This window comes from Epinephelus lanceolatus, chromosome 21, assembly GCF_041903045.1.
Source record: "Epinephelus lanceolatus isolate andai-2023 chromosome 21, ASM4190304v1, whole genome shotgun sequence".
NCBI classification, from domain to species: domain Eukaryota; kingdom Metazoa; phylum Chordata; class Actinopteri; order Perciformes; family Serranidae; genus Epinephelus; species Epinephelus lanceolatus.
Genome location: NC_135754.1, coordinates 22,482,708 through 22,503,809, shown reverse-complemented (window position 1 = coordinate 22,503,809; position 21,102 = coordinate 22,482,708). Strand labels below are relative to the sequence as shown.

The window sequence follows — 21,102 nt, the reverse complement described above, 5'->3', positions numbered from 1 at the left end:
ATCTATGGTCATGAGCTATGGTGACCAAAAGAATGAGAACATAAATGTAAGCGACTGAAATGAGTTTCCTCCATGGGGTGGCTGGGCTCAGCCTTAGAGATAGGGTGAGGAGCTCAGAAATCCGGAGGGAACTCAGAGCAGAGTTGCTCCTTCACCTCAAAAGGGAAGATTGAGATGGTTCAAGGTGGTTCAGGAAATCAGAATGCCTCCTGGCATCCCGTTAGAGATGTGCCAGCCACGTCCCACTGGTAGGAGCCACAAGGGCAGACCCAGAACATGCTGGAAGGATAGCATATCTCATCTGGCCTGGGAACGCCTTGGGGTCCCCCAGGAGGAGCTGGAAAGCATTGCTGGGGACGTTTAGACTTTGCTCAGTCTGTCACCCCTGCAAAACGGCCCCAGGCAAGCGGAAGAAAATGGATGGATGGAAATGATTCAAACTGAGCATAGCGTTAGTTCAGGCAGGACACGATGTCAAGCTCTGCTCACATCCCAGCTACAGCAGCTGATCTCAAAAAGCCCAATCAACTGATGGAACAGGTGATTGATGGAAGGGAGTCAGCTGATAGATCACGTTTCCTTTCTAGCCTTGGGCTTTCCTTGTTTGCATGTGGAAAGGCGGAGAGGTGTGCTTTATCCACCTTAGGCTTTCCACATAGGCACATGGAAGACACTTTCTGCATAGGCCTAAGAAAATTAAAGGGGCCCCAGAACAGAGCCATACAGCCAAATATAACACTGCAAATGGAAATAAAGTTTTCTTTGACTGAAGTGTTTCTGACTGAAATCTAATAGTGTTAATCCTGAAATACACTTCCATTTAATGTAATAAATGTTTCATGGCTGTACACTAATATTTTGACAAATATTCATCAAAGTTCAGCAATTTATCACAACAAAAGAGTACTTTCATAATGCTTCTTCCATACAAACACTTTTCGTATATGTCATCATGCTCAAGTTTGTGAATATGTTGTAACATCACCATCATTTTTGTGGTAAACTGTGATAATACTTACTGCTGTTATCGCAAGCAGGGAAATAAGACAATGTAAGTGCAACTCGTATATTATTGTGAAATTATGCAAACAGGATTTTTGAACTCTACTATAAACTTTACCCAAGTTTCTTGGAAGTTTTTCCATTAGCAGATGTTTTCCAGACACATATCAAATTCAACGCACAGTCACTGTTATTCAGATATATTTTAATATACAGTAATATGAGTATTTACATTATACGCTAATACTGGTTATCTTGTTGTAAGACTAAACAATGTCGACTTCCGTGTGTGAATGGCGCCAAAGTCCTCTGATGAGTCCAACTACAACATGTGATCACAGACGATGGCGGTAAACACAGTGTGACCTGAGCTTTCAGCCGAGTCTGTCCTTGAGTATTAGGTTTATACATACGGAATAAAGAGTTCAAGTATGATTAAAGGGACACACGTTGACATTTTAGATTGGATTTTTAACCTCACATGCTATTACAAGTCAAAAAGGTTCACATCCTGTCTTCAAAAACCAATGTCCGTGACTAACCTTTAGTCAATTAGGAATGTAATTTAGTTTTTTTTTTAATTGTTTGTCATTTCAGAGGCAGAGAAAATGTCAACATGTTCCTTTAATGCTACTATGGGTTGACTGGCAGTGTAACTTGGATCATCTCTTCTGGCACCTGTGCTATTCTTTATTGTTATCTAGTGATAAGAAGCTTCTTAAGCAGACTTCGTACATAATAACATCCTCTAAACCTGATTTAAGACTCTCCTGTGATAGGAGAGGACAAATGGAGTGATGCACATAAAAGCTGCAGAATTGGACTCTTTTCCCTCCACTTTTACCCTTGAACACACTCTGCTAATTAATTATGTTTTAAATGTACATATTTATTGCTTATCATATGATCTGTTCAGTCATAGTTAAATTGTCTGACACCATTTAGAGATAAAGCATATTTCAAATTGCCATTTCTACGGTCACCTCAGGGTGACTGAGCACATAGAAGCCAAATATTAATTTTTGTACACGTGTGGAATCAAGGGAGATTTTGTGGTTAATCTGAGCTTGGAAATCTGTGATCTATGCCACTGGTTCCCAACCTTTTTACTTCAGGGATCCATCCATTCTATGACTGAATCAAGACTGACTGAATTCTCTGTCAGTATTATGTATTTTGTTTTTATTTTTTAACAATCATAGATATTTAAATGGTTTCTTTTTTGACGAATTCAGTGTTTTCTTCTCCCTAACATCTGGTCATTGTTCTGTTGGCTCTTGAGTTGTCTTACTGCGCACTTTCCTAATGCAGGACGAGGCTGTTGAGTGAAGACTCTCTGAATATAACTTGTGTTCAGGTCTTCACTGTGCCCTTATCCTGTGAGAATATTTTCTTAAGTTCTATCTTGAATAATTGAAACTTTTAAACAAAAAATTCACTTAGTTTCCTCCAGAGAAATGGATTAAAGTGTGGTTTAGGACCCCAAGGTTGGGAACCAGTGATCTATGTCATAATTTTGTAGTTTGAAAATCTCTCAGAGGCATGTATGAAACATACAACACACCTACATTATTCTGAGGCCCTGTAGCTTGTTGCCCCAGCTGTGAATAAGTTCAAACTTAGCCTAGTCCAAACCAGTCTCACTCCGAACTTGTCAAATACCACAACTTGATCAGAGCCCTTGATGTGAAACCAAAACCAGTCGAGTTATTTTGATATCAACGTAGTATACTAGTATATATAGCATACGATGCACGTATGTCACACTGTGTTAGTAGCAAACGTTATGTTACTTATTTTAAGCTGAACCATGTTTTACTCTAAACCTGACCACGTGCCTTTGTTGACTAAACCTAAATAGGTTAACCTAAAATCAAAGGGTTTTTTTAACCTACATTTTTCAACACGTAATTGGCAAAAACTGCAGTTCCTCTAATGGCCACTTGAGGCTGGCTCCAGAAGCCAGTCAGTCCCCATAGGCCCTCGTGTTTAAATGCCCAACATGAGCAACAGACTGCGTGTGAGGCCTCGCTACAGTCTATGAGTCAGATCCACCCCTCGCTGCTCTACAGCTCCACCCACCCACTCCACCCTCTCTTCCAAATATGGTCACAAACCATACAAAACAATGGTGACGGCCGAAAGCTCACAAATCAATGGGGGACGTCACGGTAGCGGTCTATGAGTTTCACGTATAGGGCCACTGACCAAGAGCTGGAATTTGATGAGTTGGGAGTGAGATTGTGAACTCCAGTTATAATGTAACTTATTACTTAGGATTGATTTATGCATGGCTTAAAAAAAAAAAAAAAAAAAAAAAAAAAGCAGTTGCACCTTAAAGATAAGTGACAACGTAACTCTAAGTAACAGCTAAACAGTTAACAAGGTATAAATCATAAAAACTCACAAAATTACACTCAATGATAAAACTGCAGTTTTTTCAGCCACACATCATTTTTTCAAACCACTCGAGACTTAATTTAGTGATATAGCATTTCAATATCGATCTAGCTTACAGTATGCTTCAATTAAAAGTAGCTCATGCCGACCAGAAAGCTGATGTGCACCATAACTATCACAATGAACCTCTACCTTTCACCGTTGATTGGCCACTTGCCTTAGTTATGACTTAAAACTGTAGGTTTTGCCCCAAGGATCGTGGTGCAACCGATTTTAGAAGCTGATTAACTTACAAACCTCTTACAAAGGAGAGAACTTACACAGAGCTGGTGCAACCCAGTGCAGGCATCCAACAATTTTGGAGCTCAGACTCCTCTAAACTGCAAAGATTCACATCCTCTCGCTAATTACATCCCCGAAATGAGCAGTTTTACACTGAGAAGCACACTTGTGCTTCCATTCACAGCGGCAGTGAGTCACTGCTGTCTTAATGAGTCAACCTTATGATACACTATGTACATCAGCACCCATGTTTAGCATACTTGTATGCATATTGGTTGTATATAGATTACATATCATACAGCGGAGTAAAACATTCGGCATGTAGTACCGAAAAGTACTTCATCTGAGACACAGCGAGCGTTCTTGCAGGTCTGAACTATACATTCATACATTAATGCATATTATGTAGAAGCATTGATTTAGGGATGGACTACTCTTTGATAATGAAAGGCAGCATAAGAGGCGAACATATGGCTATTACTGTGGAATGTGAAGGCCTAGCACACAAAAACAACCCTCATCTACACATAAAATATCAACACTCACTATTTGGTGATATTTATACATTTCTATTGCAGTTAAAGTCACACCACTGAGAGGACGTGGTTGTGTTCTCCATGAGGTTAAATATGTATTGAAACAAAGGGCTTCCCAAAAAAATGTCCCGACGAGGAAAAGCACATGGCCTTCTTCCATGAAATCACTTAAAGGGGTAAAGGACGATAACAGTTGCTATGGCAGAAGATCAGCTGTAACCAGTGGAAGGGAAAACAAAACCAACGATGTCAGCATCTGGAACCAGACAATCCCTGACAGCCTTTCAGTTCCGGTGGGAACGTGTCCTCTTGGCTTCCATAACGCAGTTAAAAATAATAATCATAATGAGACTTTCCAGGAGGAGAATATAAACGGAGCACGGTTAATGACATCAGAAAAGGAAACAGAAAAGGTCTGAGGGCTTGTAAGTGGAAGACATCTTTGTTTTGTCTCCTCGGAGCGGACTGGACACAGTGTAAGGAAGACAGGACAGCAAAGAGATACGACTCAGACTCCCGAAGATCTGGAAAGAGAAGAGGAATGAAGTGGAGAGAGAAGAGGACGAGATTAGGAGGGGAAAATAAAGAGGAGGGAGGAAGAGGAAGAAAAACACTGAGGAATCTGGCAGAACCAACAGGACAGCTGAGACGAATTAAAATATGGAAGAGACTGATGAGAGCCACGACACATGATTATTTGCTTTATAGATTAATTTTCAGATTCTTCTTTTCATTTAAAGGTCCAGTGTCTAGAATTTAGAGGAATATATTGTCAGAAATGGAATATAATATTCATAACTTTATCGTCATTATTTTACAATCACCTGAAAATTAGAATCATGTTTTGTTACCATTTATATCTACAAACAGAATGGGTCCTCTTCCACGGACTCCGCCATATTGTTTCTACAATAGATAGCGCCACTCACGTTTTCGTACACACTTGGCACATGAGAAGTTTGCAGTCTGCAACCTCACCACTAGATGCCACTAAATCCTACACATTGGACCTTTAAAGGAACAGTGTGTAAGATTTAGTGGAATTTAGTGACATCTAGTGGTGAGGCTGTAGATTACAACCAGCTGAAACTTGTCCTGGTTAGAATCCCTTCAGTGTTCATTGGTCAGGAGGTTTGTACTGGGAGCCTGGGATTATACACAGAGGTCTCTTCATCTCGAAACAAACAGACCCGATCATTTAAAGCAGTAAGAACACCGAATAAAGCAGCTTCACGTTAAAAATTGGTGTTTCTCGTGGAGGGGCTGCTAAGTACGGTAGCCAACATGAAAATGTGAATGACCCTATCTAGAGCCAGTGTTTGGTTTGCCCGTTTTGGGCGACTGTAGAAACTCAGTAACATGGTGGAATCCTTTGATAAGGGCTCCGTATGTAGATATAAACGGCTCACTGGAAACAAAACAGGAAACAAAAACGTAACATTTCTTATTTTCACGTGATTATACACTAAGAAATATACTTACTTAATACTTCTGTATTGGTCTATAAGCATTTCAACCCATTTGGCGGAAAAAAATTGGCATTATACATTTCGGCAAACCATAAATACTTTACAGTTGCAGTTTCATACATGTATCAAAGTTTCTAAAGTGACGAAATATGGGAGCTGACTTGTCATCAGGAGGGGACATGGATGGTGTGACCACTATTTGAGACCAACAAACAAACAAAACTGGCTGCGTTTTAGCCAGTTATTGCTGTGTCCCATCAGCTTTTGGGCTCCAATCATAGGTGTTATGTAGCAACCCGATGGCGGGGATAGTGCCACCAAAAGCAGCTGTTTTTTTTACTGACATCGCCCCTTTTCCTGCCAAGATTGTGCCTTCAGAACAAGTATTTTAAGCCAAACATGATCTCTTTTTAGCCATACCAAAGTGTTTTTTGTGCCTAGCCATAACCACGTTAACCACAGCACTGCTGAAACATAAACTTTGAACTTATCCACTTCTCAATAGCATGCAAATGTAATGTATCCGTGGTTTGCATAAACATTCAATGCCAACAATTTTTTCTAGCAAACGGGTTGATGATTTCATGGAGCACAAGGTGACATCCAAATTATTGTCCAAAACCCAAAGACGTTCAAATTAAAATATCATAAGATGAGGAAATTCTCTTGTTTGAGAACCTGAAACCATCAAATGTTTGACATTTTTGCAAAAAATAAAAAATAAAAAAATATAAATGACTAACAATTAAAGAATTATCAAAATAAACGTAGTTGTTCATCGTTGCAGTTGTAATGCAGACAAATAAAAGAATAACAAAAATAACCAAAAACTTAAAAGAGGCGTGAACCTTTTATTATTTAAACTCTTATGAAATGAACATTACAAAGTCGTCACTGCAGCTATATTCTAGAAATGGCAACCAAATTAATGAGGGGACATGCAGTACAAATAATAACTAAACAATCTAGGATTACAGATAGTGATACCAAAAATATGATTGACTTTTTTGGTGTATCTTAAATGACTATCTATGGAAGGGGACCTCAATCTAGGATAGGCCACATAAATGCTGTAGTTTGTGGCATTGGTTCATGCTTTATACGTGTCCCTATACAAATAAACATTAATTAAAAAACAGAATATAGATATATAGAAATATATTTAAGGTTCCCAACGGATAAAGAAGTTGAAGGATTCTTATAAAACAGATGGCGTTACGTTGACATAATGAACGGTAATTCAAGACAATGTTTTCAGGATCAGCACTGAAAGGCGGGATCGTACCTTCCTCTCCGGATGTTCCTGGAGCCGCAGTGAGGCAGAAACAAGATGGAGGGAGCAGACAAAAAAGACAGACAACAAGTGAAGTAGAAAGACAGGTAAGACCATCAACTGTTGTTTAATGTGCCCGAGAGTCAGAGTGAAAGAAAGAAAAAACATGCAATGAACCCAAGGCCTTAAAAGCAAAGCATTAGAGAGGCATTTCAAACTTGTTTATGTTTTGTAATCCAGGCAGGTCTGATGCTATCATCAAGCTTCAGTCGTGAGATTAAAGGCAACAGATAACAGCCGCAGACAAGCATTTTAGTTTCTTTGCATCCTGCAGGCATGCCACAGCAAGGCTAACATGAGGCAACACAGCATCGTAGAGTGTGAGTAAAACAAACTGCAGAAAGAAGATCCAGGCGTGCAGAGAGGAGCATGGAAAGAGCTCATCAATCTATTTATCTGTTTGGGATTGTAGGAAATCTGCATCACTACTTCACTTATTTAGCATCGCAATACTGTCAACTCTGTCAGACTCAAGAGGGACCGATAAAAAATACAAATAAACCTTTTATTTTAATTCCATGCATTCTTCTACTTTGTCAAAACCTGGCAACTACATTACCCACAACTCGGCCACCGACAGTTCAGTTGGAAATTTAAGTGTGTTATGCTAGCAGTAGCTAATGGAGCCATGAGCTGCTAGCCTCAAGCTAAGATGAAGAGCGAGTTACAGAAGTCTGGTGAGATCACTTCTTTCTAACTCCACACCAACACATTTTTTTTTTTTTCATTTTACAACTTGTAGTCTTCAGCTCAAACCGGGACTGACTCAACTTCTGCCTGTGTTTGACCTAGACTGATGAACACTCTGATGCAGGGTGAATAATGGGTACTTCTTGATCTGACAATTTCAGCCTAAATCAGTTGTTACAGTTGTCAAAACGTTATCTATGCATGCTGGCGTAGCACTGCTGATCTCTGATAAACATTGTGCATAAGTAATAAGAGGAAACAACCTTTTGCTTTCTTGTGATGACGGGTTGATTATCTCATTTTGCAAGCACAGCTGTTCTCGTCTTCCTTAATTTCAGCACTACTTATCTCGTTTATCTCGTTACAAATGAGACAAATTTGGTTTCAACAGTCCAGTGAACAAGGTTTTACAGTTTTTAGCAAATCAAATAAACATCATGCATATCGCACAGCAGCAAATCAACTCATACTATGATGAGAATTTCCTCAAAGAGCCTAATGAGGATTTCTATCTACTTTCATTCATGCTCCCATCCTCCCCGCAGATGGGAACCCATCTCCCACACGTCGACCAGCGCCAACAATAAACCCACGTGGTCTCTGGTTGTGAGTATGGATCAGACAACAAGCAGAGGAGCATTCAGCAGCGAGCCGCAGGCGTGTGTGTTAGCTGACAGAGGAACACAGCAGGCACACACAGATGGAGACATGCCAGAGCTCTTACTTAAATCCCCAGCCAGTTCCCCCCAGGACTATCGCTGCCACCAGAATGGCCCCAGCGACCGAACCTATTATGATATTGGTGCCACTGGGACCTGTGGGAGTGAAGGAGTCAACCAGTGAGGGGGGAGAAAAAGCATGTGAGTTACATACAGCCAGTTGTTTATAATAATCACTGCTGTCGTTAACAGGCTTATAAGCAGTGATGACTGGAGCGGCCCACAGCTGGAGAGGGCCTGAAATTAGTTTCAGTAGTTTGTATGATATAGTGAATAGGTGACTGGGGTAACTTGTGTAAATACAAGGCATACGTGTATAGAGACTTGGACTCCCTTCTGATGTCCACCATAGCAACTTATTTGAAAAAAAAAAAAAGCTTGTTTGATCCCTTTTGACTTGTGCCATGTATTACACATACGATGTTTGTCAATTTAAAACATAATTTAGCCAGTTAAGAAATTTGCAGTTTCTTGTTGTCACAGTTTTGTGTGAAACCGCTCAGGGAATTCAAAGACAAAGACAAAGATTTTATTCGCCATTTGTGCACAAACCAGACGGTCTAAGCACATAGGAATTCTTGTGCAGGGTTTCCCCAAGTCAAGTTCAGAATATAAAAACAAGAAGAAGAGAGAGAGAGAGAGAGAGAGTGCAGCACAATAAATAGTTATAAAAATATACAAATTTAAAAACTGGGATTAAGACAAATTGCACATTATACATTACAGTATACTTAGCAGCAAGAATTCACAGTGTAACCATACACACATGGGTAGCATCATTATTGCACATAGTAAGTGGGGGTGGGGTGGTGAGGGTTATTGCACATTATCTTTCTAGTATATGGATTTGGGTTCAGATGTACTTTGTTTTTGCCATCAGTCTCACTGTGGCAGGGAAGAAGCTGTTGATAAATCTCATTTTGTGTGTGATGAAACTGTCTGCTCTGCTGTGTCTGAGGTTGTATTTACATTGTTTGTGTTTGAGCAGAGGGTGAGCTGCGTGGAGAGAGTCTCAAGGCATTTTTAATGTTGCTATAGCATTGGTCCAGTGTTTTGTTTCCTCTGGTGGGAAAAGTAACAGACTGATACAGTTTCGGAATATTTTTCTGGAGGTTACAGTGATTGAAATCTCCAAGAATGATGAAAGCAGCATCAGGGTACGAGTTTTCACGCTCATTGATCGAGTTGTGCAGCTCTGGGACTGGTAGCTGGAGAGGGACACGCTGGAGCTAACTTGTAATTCACCTTTAGTAAAGGCATGGGTTGCAAGCTTGTTTTAATTTAATGTTTTAATGTCTAAATATTAACATTTGCAAGGCGAATGTGCAGTACATTGTTAATACTTTTTATGCCATCACCCAGATACTAACGCTAACAGAGCAGAACAACGATCAGCAGTAATGTTAACAAACAAGACCAGTTGACCAACACACGCTCACTTTTTTAGTCTTATACTTCAACTGTTTTTTGATAAACTGCAACTCTCTTGTCTTGTAAAATTACGTTATAAATTGGCAAACATCATGTGTAATAATTCCTGCCACAATTCGAACTGTTTCAAAAAATTATTTATCTCTTGCCATTGACTACAATAGTGACGTCCGATGGTGGTCCACCAGAGGGGGGAGGATTTCCCTCTCTATTGTTGAACATGCATTTATATCTTGGCTAAAGCATTTCAGTACAGACGTGTTCTGTTTTTGCAGTGACATACAAATAAACTGTCACCTGGTAAAGATACAGTGGAATACCTCTTAACAGATGTACTAGAACAAGTAACAGAGCGACAAAATACATTCTGCAAAACACCAAAAATGATGCTTGTTTTGCACATTTCTTTATATTGTAATTTTTTATTTGCTTTTATGCTTTATATTTGTGTATTTTTATTTATTTTGTGTCTCAATATATGCATTAAACATGCTGTAATTCATATATTTGAACCCTTTTTATTCACATGTTTCTATTTTGTATTTGTTTTGTTCTTAGAGTTGCTAATGAGACGTAACAAATAGAAGAAGGAGACTAATTGCACCACAGCTACTGAGAGGAATCGGGACATTGGTCAAGTTTCATTGAATCAGATTCAGTGTAAATTTGAGTCTAACTTACAGAAAATAAAATGAGATTATTTAGTTTTCCTCTAAGTAGTTAAAAGTTAAATATTCCAGCCATGTACGCATATTTTTCTGTCACTGCAGGTTTTTTAAAGCGGTGAAGATCCACTTTGCCAGTATTTGGTTACATGAAGAGCATGGAGGCAAACCACACATGCTCTGTGTGATTACCTCTGCTTTTCTCTGGTCCCTCTGGCGGCGTGGGGATGGGGATGGGGTCAAACACGCTACAGTCCTTCCCAGTGTAGTCTGGATCACAGATACACTTCACCTCGTTGCTGCAAGTCTGCGGAGCAAAGAGAACAAACTTTAATGTCTTATCTTGTTTACTTCCCCCTGAGCAGAACTCTGATGTCGTGGGTGGGACCAGACAGCAGCAGCAGCAGACTCACCCCATGGTGCGAGCAGATGCGAGAGGACGAGGAGCCCGGGCAGGTGCTGAGGTTGAAGGTCGTGACAGGGAGGCAGCGACGCTCCAAACACATCATGTTTGGCCCACATGGTGTCCCGTCCTCCACGTAGCCCATATCCAAGCCATCGTCCAGCACTGCATGGCCGCCCCTGCACGTCAGATGATCACATAAAATCATTACTTATTTTATACAGACTGACAGAAGCTGTTGATCATTAGCAGAGGTGTCAGGATCAATTATTCTTCATAGATCGGTGCTGTTTCAAAGCCCTTTTTGCAACTGATTTCATTTTTTTTTTTACCTTTTTTTACTCCATGCTCCTTTAACCTGTATTATTCCTTTTGACCATATTTGTCAACTTTAAAAGGGACAGTTCACCCTAAAAGCAAAAATACATATTTTTCATTTTACCTGTAGTGCTGTTTATCAGTCTAGACTGATTTGGTGTGAGCTGCAGAGTGTTGGAGATATCAGCCGTAGAGATGTCTGCCTTCTCTCCAATATAATGTAACTAGATGGCACTCAGCTTGTGGAGATCAAAGTGCTAAATAAATACATTTGAAAAAATTAACAGCAATGTCTCTTTCCAGAAATCATGACCCCATTACTCAAGATAATCCACAGACCTTGTTGTGAACAGTTTCATGTAGGAACTATTTTCTTTCTGCTGAACTAAACCCGCCAACTATATCACCACTGTTACCTCTCTCTTACCAGCTCAGAACCATAGTTGGGAACACGTTGGCTTATTGGCATTAGTTTAGCTTGGCTCGTTATTAGCTGGTAACTAGCTTCTAGTGACCCAGACCACTTCACTGACGGAGCGTTTTAGGGTGCCATTCACCAACAGTGGCTTTATTGCAGTCATCACCACAAAACAATAAACATGGCCTTCCCATGGAGTTGAACAGCAGCCCTGAGCTTATCTAAACACTTAAATTCTGCTGGCTATGATCACTTGTTGCTGCATGCTGTCTTCACCATGACACACCCGAGAGTGTTGCTTCCCCACCACATACAACAAAACATGTCACACGCTCACAAGTTACCCAGAAGACCACCATGCTTAAAGGGAAAAAAGGTTAAGCCAGTAACACTGCGCAGGAGGAGGTGTGTATCTACTGCTAGCTCAACTAGCATCAATGAGCTAGCTAAGGTTACAGCTCAGCCAAGGGGACGCCATTAATGTTTATATCTCAGGCTGTCACAAGATGCACGCTTCCTTCTGTACTGTGAAACAGTTGGTGTGTGTAATTTGGTAGAAAGAAAATAGTTCCTACATGAAACTGCTCACAACAAGGGCTGTGGATTATCTTGAGTAACCAGGTCATGATTTCTGGAAAGACACATTGCTGTTGAGGTTTTCAAATGTATTTTTTAGCACTTTGAGCACCACAAGCTGAGTGCCATCTAGTTCCATTATACTGGAGAGAAGGCAGACATCTCTATGGCCGATATCTCCAAAACTCTGCAGCTCACACCAAAACAATCTGGACTGATAAACAGCACTACAGGTAAGAGGGGAAATATCTAATTTCAATTTTGGGGTGAACTGTCCCTTTAAGAGTCTATTTTCAGCCTGTCATGATCTGTGCGACTACCAAAACAAAAATGCACCAAAAAACATCCACAAATTCAAATCCTGTTCTGCATGTGGTGAATTCAGGTATGGCTACTGCATTTCTTTAACCCTTTAAATGGTTGTTCAAGGCGACCAAGAAAAGCTGCCTCACTTGCAGTCCAGGTATCTGTTCTGATGGTGGATGGTCAGACTGGTGAGCCTCCCCTGCAGCTCACCAAACCTCGGCTTATCTGTCAGATTGGTGCACAGCAGCAAACCGCACAGGACGTCTCTGACAGAGACCAGAGACAAAACAATTAAATCATATAACAAAAAAAAACCCAAAAACTTCAAACCAAGTTGTATCTTGATTAAAATGTATTAGATGAAGCCATGCTGTTGACTCACTGCTTGTTGCACTGCACCCATCCCTGACCGCTGGAGTCTGGGCCACAGTTTCCTTTCTCTGTGCCCTCAGAGTTCAGCTTCTCATAGCAGAACCTGTCGGCTGAGTCTGAGAAGAAAGAGCAGAGTCTTTCACTTTATGCACCTCGACTCAACCATCAGTGGGCCGTGTGACATGAAGAAATAACACCCAACATCCAATCCAAACCTACTGTAGCCCCACAGCGTCCTGCACTGGCCATCTCTGGTCTTACAGCGGCCTCCGTAACAGCGACCCTGAGGACAGGAAAAGGACAGACAAAGAGATATATATGTTTAATTAAATGTAACAAATTAAATCTAGTTATTCAATTAAATAGCATGATTGTACCTGTCCTGCATTACACATGTAGCCATCCAGTTTGTGGACGTTATGAGGACACTGCAAGAAAGAGAGCATCATCTTTCTGTTCAGAAATCTGAATCCTTTCACCATCTTGATAAATCTGCAGATGTGTCGGGGCCTGTTTTACCTGGCTGGTGTCTCCCATGCAGGTCTCAGGGATGTCGCAGTCGTTAACGGCGTCACGGCACGTCACCCCCCTCAGCTCGTACTGTCACAAACAACCACAGAAGAAGACGGAGGGGGAAAAAAGACGTGGGGAATGGAACAGAGGCAAGTGACAGAATAAAGAGTCAATCAGAGCCTGAAGAAACAATTTGGTTAAAGTGATGTGTAAAAGCAGCTCACCTTGCAGTCCCTGCAGCAGAGCCCATTGCTGCACATGGCATTGTGGGTAAGGGTGCACTTCTTGCAGCAGTTGGCTCCACTCCGTGCACACTCCTGTGGGTCAGAGAGGGTTTAAAGCTCAGCTGTAGATGATGAGTGTTTGGGTGTTTTGAACTTATGTAATGGACAGGAATTACAACACAACTACAGTCTGACTGTACTGTGCACTGCCAATTTACGTCCACTTTAAGTGTTTGTTTTTGCCACTGACAGGCTCAGATTGTGATTATAAGTGTCTGACAACATAATAAAAAGGACCCTACAGAGAAAAGTAATGTTCTTTATACTGCAGCCTGTTCTATTTTGTTCTGAAAATGTCGGTGTGCAGCCTCGTTCTGTGGACGATAAACAAGATGCAGACTTCCATCTGTGTCACCGGTGATGAGGAAATACAGTGAGTGACAACAACCGCGCCCACATGAAAGAGTACAGATTGCTGTGGAAACTTTTGTTCCAAAGGTACTATACTGCAAGTGTTTGGTGGAAACAGGGCTTTTGACACAAAAACCTGGGGAAATAGGGTCCAGGTTGAAAAATACAGACGTTTCCCTTTAAACCTGAATGAGTGATGAATTCAAATCAGTCCCTACAGTATCTGCGTTTACGACAAGCATTTAGAAATAAGTTAATTCATTAAAGCTCACCACTAGCGATCCACAGTCACACTCCTCTCCCAGCTCCACATATCCGTTCCCACACTCTGGTGGGTCCAACAACTACAGGGACACAAAGAAAACATGAGGAGTCAAACAATATATCACCAGAATGGACAATGAAAGTAAATTCAAACCAATAAAAAAATCTACATTCACACACAGACGATACCTCTGTGTTACTGTGGACATTATGACAATTTGCTCTTTGAAATACTTGGCAGGTGTGTGTCCAAAACTGAAACTGTTCTACTTGTGTGAAACAGGTCATTAAAAGTAAGTAGATTTGCTTTTTGCAGGTCAAGGGTTAAGAGAGACCATCTCTCACCTTGTTGGGCTTGTTGAAGAGGCAGCTGCCTCCTCCCTGCTGGAGGAAGCGCAGGTACTCGTCTATACTGCAGCGAGAGAACTTCCTGGGCAGGTAGTAACTAAATGATACAAAAAAAATACAGCAATCAACAATTGCACTATTTCTTAAAGGGACGGCTCACCCTGAAATCTAAAATACATAGATTTCCTCTAACCTGTAGTGCTGTTTATCATCTAGATTGTTTGGGTGTGAGCTGCAGAGTGTTGGAGACATCGGCTGTAGAGATGTCTGCCTTCTCTCCAATATAATGGAACTAGATAGTGTGGTTAGAAAAAAATCTCCTACATGAAACTGCTCACAACAAAGTCTGTGGAGTAACTGGATCATGATTTCTGGAAAGAGACATTGCTGTGTAGCGCTTTGAGCACCACAAGCCGAGTGCCATCTAGTTCCATTATATTGGAGAGAAGGCAGACATCTCTACAGCCGATGTCTCCAACACTCTGCAACTCACACCAGAACAATCTAGACTGATAAACAGCACCACAGGTAAGAGGAAAAATGTGCATTTATGATTTTGGGGTGAACTATCCCTTTAAAACCTTCAAAAGTCAGATTTACATACAGTACAGACCAAAAGTTTGGACACACCTTCTCATTCAATGCGTTTTCTTTATTTTCATGACTATTTACATTGTAGATTCTCACTGAAGGCATCAAAACTATGAATGAACACATGTGGAGTTATGTACTTAACAAAAAAAGGTGAAATAACTGAAAACATGTTTTATATTCTAGTTTCTTCAAAATAGCCACCCTTTGCTCTGATTACTGCTTTGCACACTCTTGGCATTCTCTCCATGAGCTTCAAGAGGTAGTCACCTGAAATGGTTTTCCAACAGTCTTGAAGGAGTTCCCAGAGGTGTTTAGCGCTTGTTGGCCCCTTTGCCTTCACTCTGCGGTCCAGCTCACCCCAAACCATCTGGATTGGGTTCAGGTCCGGTGACTGTGGAGGCCAGGTCATCTGCCGCAGCACTCCATCACTCTCCTTCTTGGTCAAATAGCCCTTACACAGCCTGGAGGTGTGTTTGGGGTCATTGTCCTGTTGAAAAATAAATGATCGTCCAACTAAACGCAAACTGGATGGGATGGCATGTCGCTGCAGGATGCTGTGGTAGCCATGCTGGTTCAGTGTGCCTTCAATTTTGAATAAATCCCCAACAGTGTCACCAGCAAAACACCCCCACACCATCACACCTCCTCCTCCATGCTTCACAGTGGGAACCAGGCATGTGGAATCCATCCGTTCACCTTTTCTGCGTCTCACAAAGACACGGCGGTTGGAACCAAAGATCTCAAATTTGGACTCATCAGACCAAAGCACAGATTTCCACTGGTCTAATGTCCATTCCTTGTGTTTCTTGGCCCAAACAAATCTCTTCTGCTTGTTGCCTCTCCTTAGCAGTGGTTTCCTAGCAGCTATTTGACCATGAAGGCCTGATTCGCGCAGTCTCCTCTTAACAGTTGTTCTAGAGATGGGTCTGCTGCTAGAACTCTGTGTGGCATTCATCTGGTCTCTGATCTGAGCTGCTGTTAACTTGCCATTTCTGAGGCTGGTGACTCGGATGAACTTATCCTCAGAAGCAGAGGTGACTCTTGGTCTTCCTTTCCTGGGTCGGTCCTCATGTGTGCCAGTTTGGTTGTAGCGCTTGATGGTTTTTGCGACTCCACTTGGGGACACATTTAAAGTTTTTGCAATTTTCCGGACTGACTGACCTTCATTTCTTAAAGTAATGATGGCCACTGGTTTTTCTTTAGTTAGCTGATTGGTTCTTGCCATAATATGAATTTTAACAGTTGTCCAATAGGGCTGTCGGCTGTGTATTAACCTGACTTCTGCACAACACAACTGATGGTCCCAACCCCATTGATAAAGCAAGAAATTCCACTAATTAACCCTGATAAGGCACACCTGTGAAGTGGAAACCATTTCAGGTGACTACCTCTTGAAGCTCATGGAGAGAATGCCAAGAGTGTGCAAAGCAGTAATCAGAGCAAAGGGTGGCTATTTTGAAGAAACTAGAATATAAAACATGTTTTCAGTTATTTCACCTTTTTTTGTTAAGTACATAACTCCACATGTGTTCATTCATAGTTTTGATGCCTTCAGTGAGAATCTACAATGTAAATAGTCATGAAAATAAAGAAAACGCATTGAATGAGAAGGTGTGTCCAAACTTTTGGCCTGTACTGTATGATAGCCTGTCGACTAAAATGTTAACATTTTGCCCTCATAAGAATGAAGTTGGGCTCTTTCACAAGCTACATTTTTAAAGTACGTTACACATGTTTTATTTGAGAATTGTTCTTAATGAACTACATGTCACTGATTAATTTTTAGTAAATTTAAAACAAGCATACCCTGTGTCCTCCATGATGCAGCCCAGCCATGGGTCTGGACACCGGCAGTCTTCTGGGCATAAACAAAATATTACTGTGGTCACGACAGGTCACTACTGCACACAGCAAAACATTTTGGAGCCAGTTGGTGACCACTTGAGGGAGCTGTTAGTACAGCAGAGGAGGAGGCTTTTCTCTTTGAGTTTGGTAAGGCCATTTGTAAAAGACAGATTTTAGATACTTGCAATTTGCAGATACATTGCTGAAATAACCAAATATTACAGTCACCTGCAGCCAGTCGCTCTTTGTTCCTCAGCATGCCGATGTTCTGGCCCAGGCTCTGACTCAGAGTGATGGCCATGGGGCCCACGCTGCCAAACTGAAGACACAGATAAATCAAGTTTACAGCAACAACCAGAAGGAAGAGTGAGTGAAGAGTACGATTCATTACTTCTATAAATACACCGTTTTTATGAAGCTCACTGGACAGACACCAGGATTTACATCCAGTCTCTGTGATGTGGACAGTGTGAGGACACAAGTCTCACCTCGTTGATGCCTCCACCCCGAGTGATGGAGCAGATTCCCCCGATGTAGGCCGCCTCACTGCGGCTGCTCATGAACGTCCTCCCACTGTAGTGAAGACAGGGAGACTGCTGTATTAATAGGCACAGGAGGAGGAAGAGAAGGAGATGAAGGTGGTGGATAAGGAAGAGGAAGAGGAAGAGGAGGAGGAGGAGGAGGAGGAGGAGGAGGAGGAGGAGGAGAAGAAGAAGTAGAAGGAAGATGTGCACAAGAAGACAACGGTGGTGTATGAGGAGGAGGAGATGAAGAAAGGAGGAGGAGCAGGAGACAGAAAAAAGAGAGGAATATATAAAGGAACAAGATGGGCAAAAAGACAAAGAAGAAGATAGGGAGGAAGAAAGGGGAGGTGGTGGAGGATAAGAAGGAAGAGGAGAGGAAGAACACAAAAGAAGACGGCAAATAAGGAGACAGAAGAGAAGAAGAAAATGAAGTAGAAGAAGAAAAAGAAGCAGAGGAAGAAGGAGGAAGAGGTTCAGGATGAGAGAGAAGGAGGAGAGGGAGAAGAAGACAAAGGTGGTGGTGGAGGAGGAGGAGGAGGAGGAGGAGGAGGAGGAGACAGAAGGAAATGGAAAAGAACAAGATGGGGAAGAAGACAAAGAACATGAGGAGAATGAAGATGGAGGTGGTGGTGGAGGAGGAAGAGGAAAAGATGAAGACAGAGAAGAAGAAAAAGAAGGCAGTGAAGAAGAAGACAAAGAAGAGGAAGGAGGAGCAAGAGGTACAGGAGGAAGAAGAGAATGAGGAGAAACATAAGATAAATATTATGGAGGAAGAGGTAAAGCCAAAGAAGAGAAGAAGAAGATGATGGAGAGGAAGACAAAGGTGGTGGTGGTGGGGGCGGAAGAGGAGAAGAAAAAGGAAAAGAACAAGACATGGAAGAAGATGAAGACGATGGGACAGAGGAAGATGGAAAGGTAGAGGAGGCAGAGAAGAAGAAAGAAGAAGATGACAGATAAGACAGAGAAGAGAAGAAGAAGAAGAAGGTGGTGGTGGAGGAGGAGGAGACGGAAAAGGAAAAGAACAAGACATGAAAGAAGACGAAGAAGAAGATGGGAAAGAAGAAGACAGAGGTGGTGGAGAAGGAAGAGGAGAAGAAAAAGACAACAGACAAGAAAACAGAAGAGAAGAGAAGAGAAGAGAAGAGAAGAAGAAAAAGAAGGTAGTGAAGGAGAAGAGGGAAAAGGTGGTGGTGGTGGAGGAGACAGAAAAGAACACGACGTGAAAGAAGAGGAAGAAAAAGATGAGGAGGAGGAAGAAGATGGAGGTGGTGGTGAGGGAGAAGGAAGAGGAGAAAAACAGAGAGAAAGAAGATGAAGAAGAAGAAGAAGGAGGACAACAAAAACAACAGCACCAACTAAAATCAGGACGTTGAACCCACGAGAAGAGGTGAACAGCGTCGCAGCGCTGCTTGATGCTCTCCTTCCTGTACTTCATGAAGTCACGCAGGGTGAGCAAAGCGTCGTCACCCACAGAGACCTTGTTTTCAGAGGACCAGGTTTCCATGGCCACCAGGACGATGCGGGTGTTGAGCTGCTCCTTGTAGATCTGGAAACAACGGCAGATCAATGAAAATGAAAATCAGAGAAGTCTGAATGTCTTCTTGGACAAAACAGCCATAAAATTGAAAACAAATTTAGGGACAACATTGCAAAGAGACTTATCCAACAGTACATATAAAAATAATAACAAACTACAAAAAAAAAAGTTAAATGTTAGTGGGAAAAATTCAGATCTTAATGGGTTGAATGAGTCATGTTGAGTATTCCTCTAAAGTCTAAGGGGGCGCTGTAGCAAAGGGCTAACCTTTGATAATGTGAAATAATGACAAAGAAAACTGCATCCTTTTAGAGGAACGTGAGGTTTTAAAGGAGAGGAGGAGAGAGCTGAATCTTTGGATCATAGATTTGTTCTGAGTGACTCCAGCGGCAGGTCTGACATTCACTCCCTGATACAATGTTTAAAAGTGTACGAATACTGCAGATAATGGAGACAGTCGTATCTGTCTACTTTAGACATGGAGTGGGTGAAGGCAGGCAGCAGTCGGTTGCCATGGAAACCAACATCGCTGTGTTTGTCCCCAGTCAGTGAAGGGTTTCCCGCACTGATGCTACAGCAGAGACGGCTCCACTTATCACCGTACTGTATTCCAGCACAGACTGTTCATCTGAGACACTGGGAATGTGGTCTGTCCCCAGTTGTCTCATCAGCTATGGGAAATAAATTCAAGAGATAGTTCAGATTTTTTTTTGAAGTGGGTTGTATGAGGTACTTGTCTATATTCAGTGTACTACATTAAGTAGATGGCGGTCTGCACGCTCCCAGTTTGGAGAGGCAGGCAGGAATACTTCTGTGTTCTGCAAGGTAAAATTACCAGCCCTTTTTACACAGAAAGGGCGCTATATGGCCGCTATAAAAAATCCCTTCTTAATGTCTCCTTTGCATTTTCACACAGAACCAAACAACAGCAGCATCATTCCGCTCCAGTGTGTGATTATACACTGCATCACAGCTTTGCAGAATGAAAAGAGGTGTGATATGTAACACAACAGTGTCGCCATCCAGTGTGCCATACTACATACATGGTAAGGAGCTCCTGAATGTCATTGTTTTCCCAATTTGCGGGCATTTATGGCCACTGTTCTTCTTCGAGTTAGCTGCTAACTGCAAACAGCTACTTTTAAAATCTCCCACGGTGGGTCATGCACTTAACATGTCATCAAAACATCACACCCGTGTTGCCCATGATCCCGTCTTGCAGGCTGTCTGTTTGTCTTGTTAGCGCTTTTCTAGTCTTCTGACCACTCGAAGCGCTTTTATACTACGAGTCACATCCGCTCATCCACACACAGTCACACACTGGTGGCCAAGGCTACCATACAAGGTGCCACCTGCTACTCAGTAACCATTCACACACACACACACACACACACACACACACACACACACACACACACACTGATGGAACAGCCATTGTAAGCAATTTGGGGTTCAGTATCTTGCCCAAAGATACTTTGACATGCGGGCTGGAGGAGTCAGGGATCAAACCGCCAATTAGTGGACCACCTGCTCTTCCTCCTGAGCTACAGCTGCCCCAAAAGCGAGACCACTCTGTCCCCCCTTTCCACGATCGTACCCTATATACAGAACAGCAAGGCAGCGTAACAACGTGATATTCCTGTCTTGAACAAGGCAGTGTAAAAGGGGCTACTGGTGGAGTCTGGTGGCTTTGAAGCAAGCATAGAAAATGGCTTCAGCTCCTCTGTCAGAAAGGGCTGTCTAATGGCAATGTAAAGCCTTAACAATATTCCAAATATTGCGTACACTTAAACTGACATTTATATATTTTAGGTGGCTAAAATACATCTTGCTGCCGACCCCATCCACAGCAATACATTGCTCAGCTTCTGCACTGGTACTGCCTGCCTCTCTAAAATGGGAGCGTGCCGACCGCCATCTAC

At 41.9% G+C, this 21,102-nt stretch overlaps 1 protein-coding gene across 5 annotated transcripts in view; it reads right to left on the bottom strand.

Moving 5' to 3' along the window:
- Positions 1 to 1,190: 1,190 nt before the first annotated feature.
- Positions 1,191 to 21,102, bottom strand: part of adam11 (ADAM metallopeptidase domain 11) — a 54,486-nt gene continuing 34,574 nt past the window's right edge. Inside the window, exons 11-27 of one of the 5 annotated variants that reach the window (XM_033630599.2) lie at positions 19,023 to 19,189; positions 17,608 to 17,692; positions 17,348 to 17,438; positions 17,081 to 17,132; positions 14,678 to 14,777; positions 14,341 to 14,412; positions 13,658 to 13,750; positions 13,440 to 13,520; positions 13,298 to 13,348; positions 13,140 to 13,203; positions 12,931 to 13,036; positions 12,695 to 12,814; positions 10,941 to 11,109; positions 10,720 to 10,834; positions 8,437 to 8,527; positions 6,975 to 6,992; positions 1,191 to 4,744 (exon numbers count right to left, since the gene is read on the bottom strand). In XM_033630599.2, the coding sequence (XP_033486490.2) occupies positions 4,729 to 4,744; positions 6,975 to 6,992; positions 8,437 to 8,527; positions 10,720 to 10,834; positions 10,941 to 11,109; positions 12,695 to 12,814; positions 12,931 to 13,036; positions 13,140 to 13,203; positions 13,298 to 13,348; positions 13,440 to 13,520; positions 13,658 to 13,750; positions 14,341 to 14,412; positions 14,678 to 14,777; positions 17,081 to 17,132; positions 17,348 to 17,438; positions 17,608 to 17,692; positions 19,023 to 19,189 (1,491 nt within the window). In that variant the 3' untranslated portion in view covers positions 1,191 to 4,728. Of the gene's footprint in view, positions 4,745 to 6,504; positions 6,993 to 8,436; positions 8,528 to 8,547; positions 9,009 to 10,719; positions 10,835 to 10,940; positions 11,110 to 12,694; positions 12,815 to 12,930; positions 13,037 to 13,139; positions 13,204 to 13,297; positions 13,349 to 13,439; positions 13,521 to 13,657; positions 13,751 to 14,340; positions 14,413 to 14,677; positions 14,778 to 17,080; positions 17,133 to 17,347; positions 17,439 to 17,607; positions 17,693 to 19,022; positions 19,190 to 21,102 lie in introns of those variants that run through there. The other 4 variants (XM_078163477.1, XM_033630597.2, XM_078163476.1 and 1 more) reach the window with 4 other exon arrangements.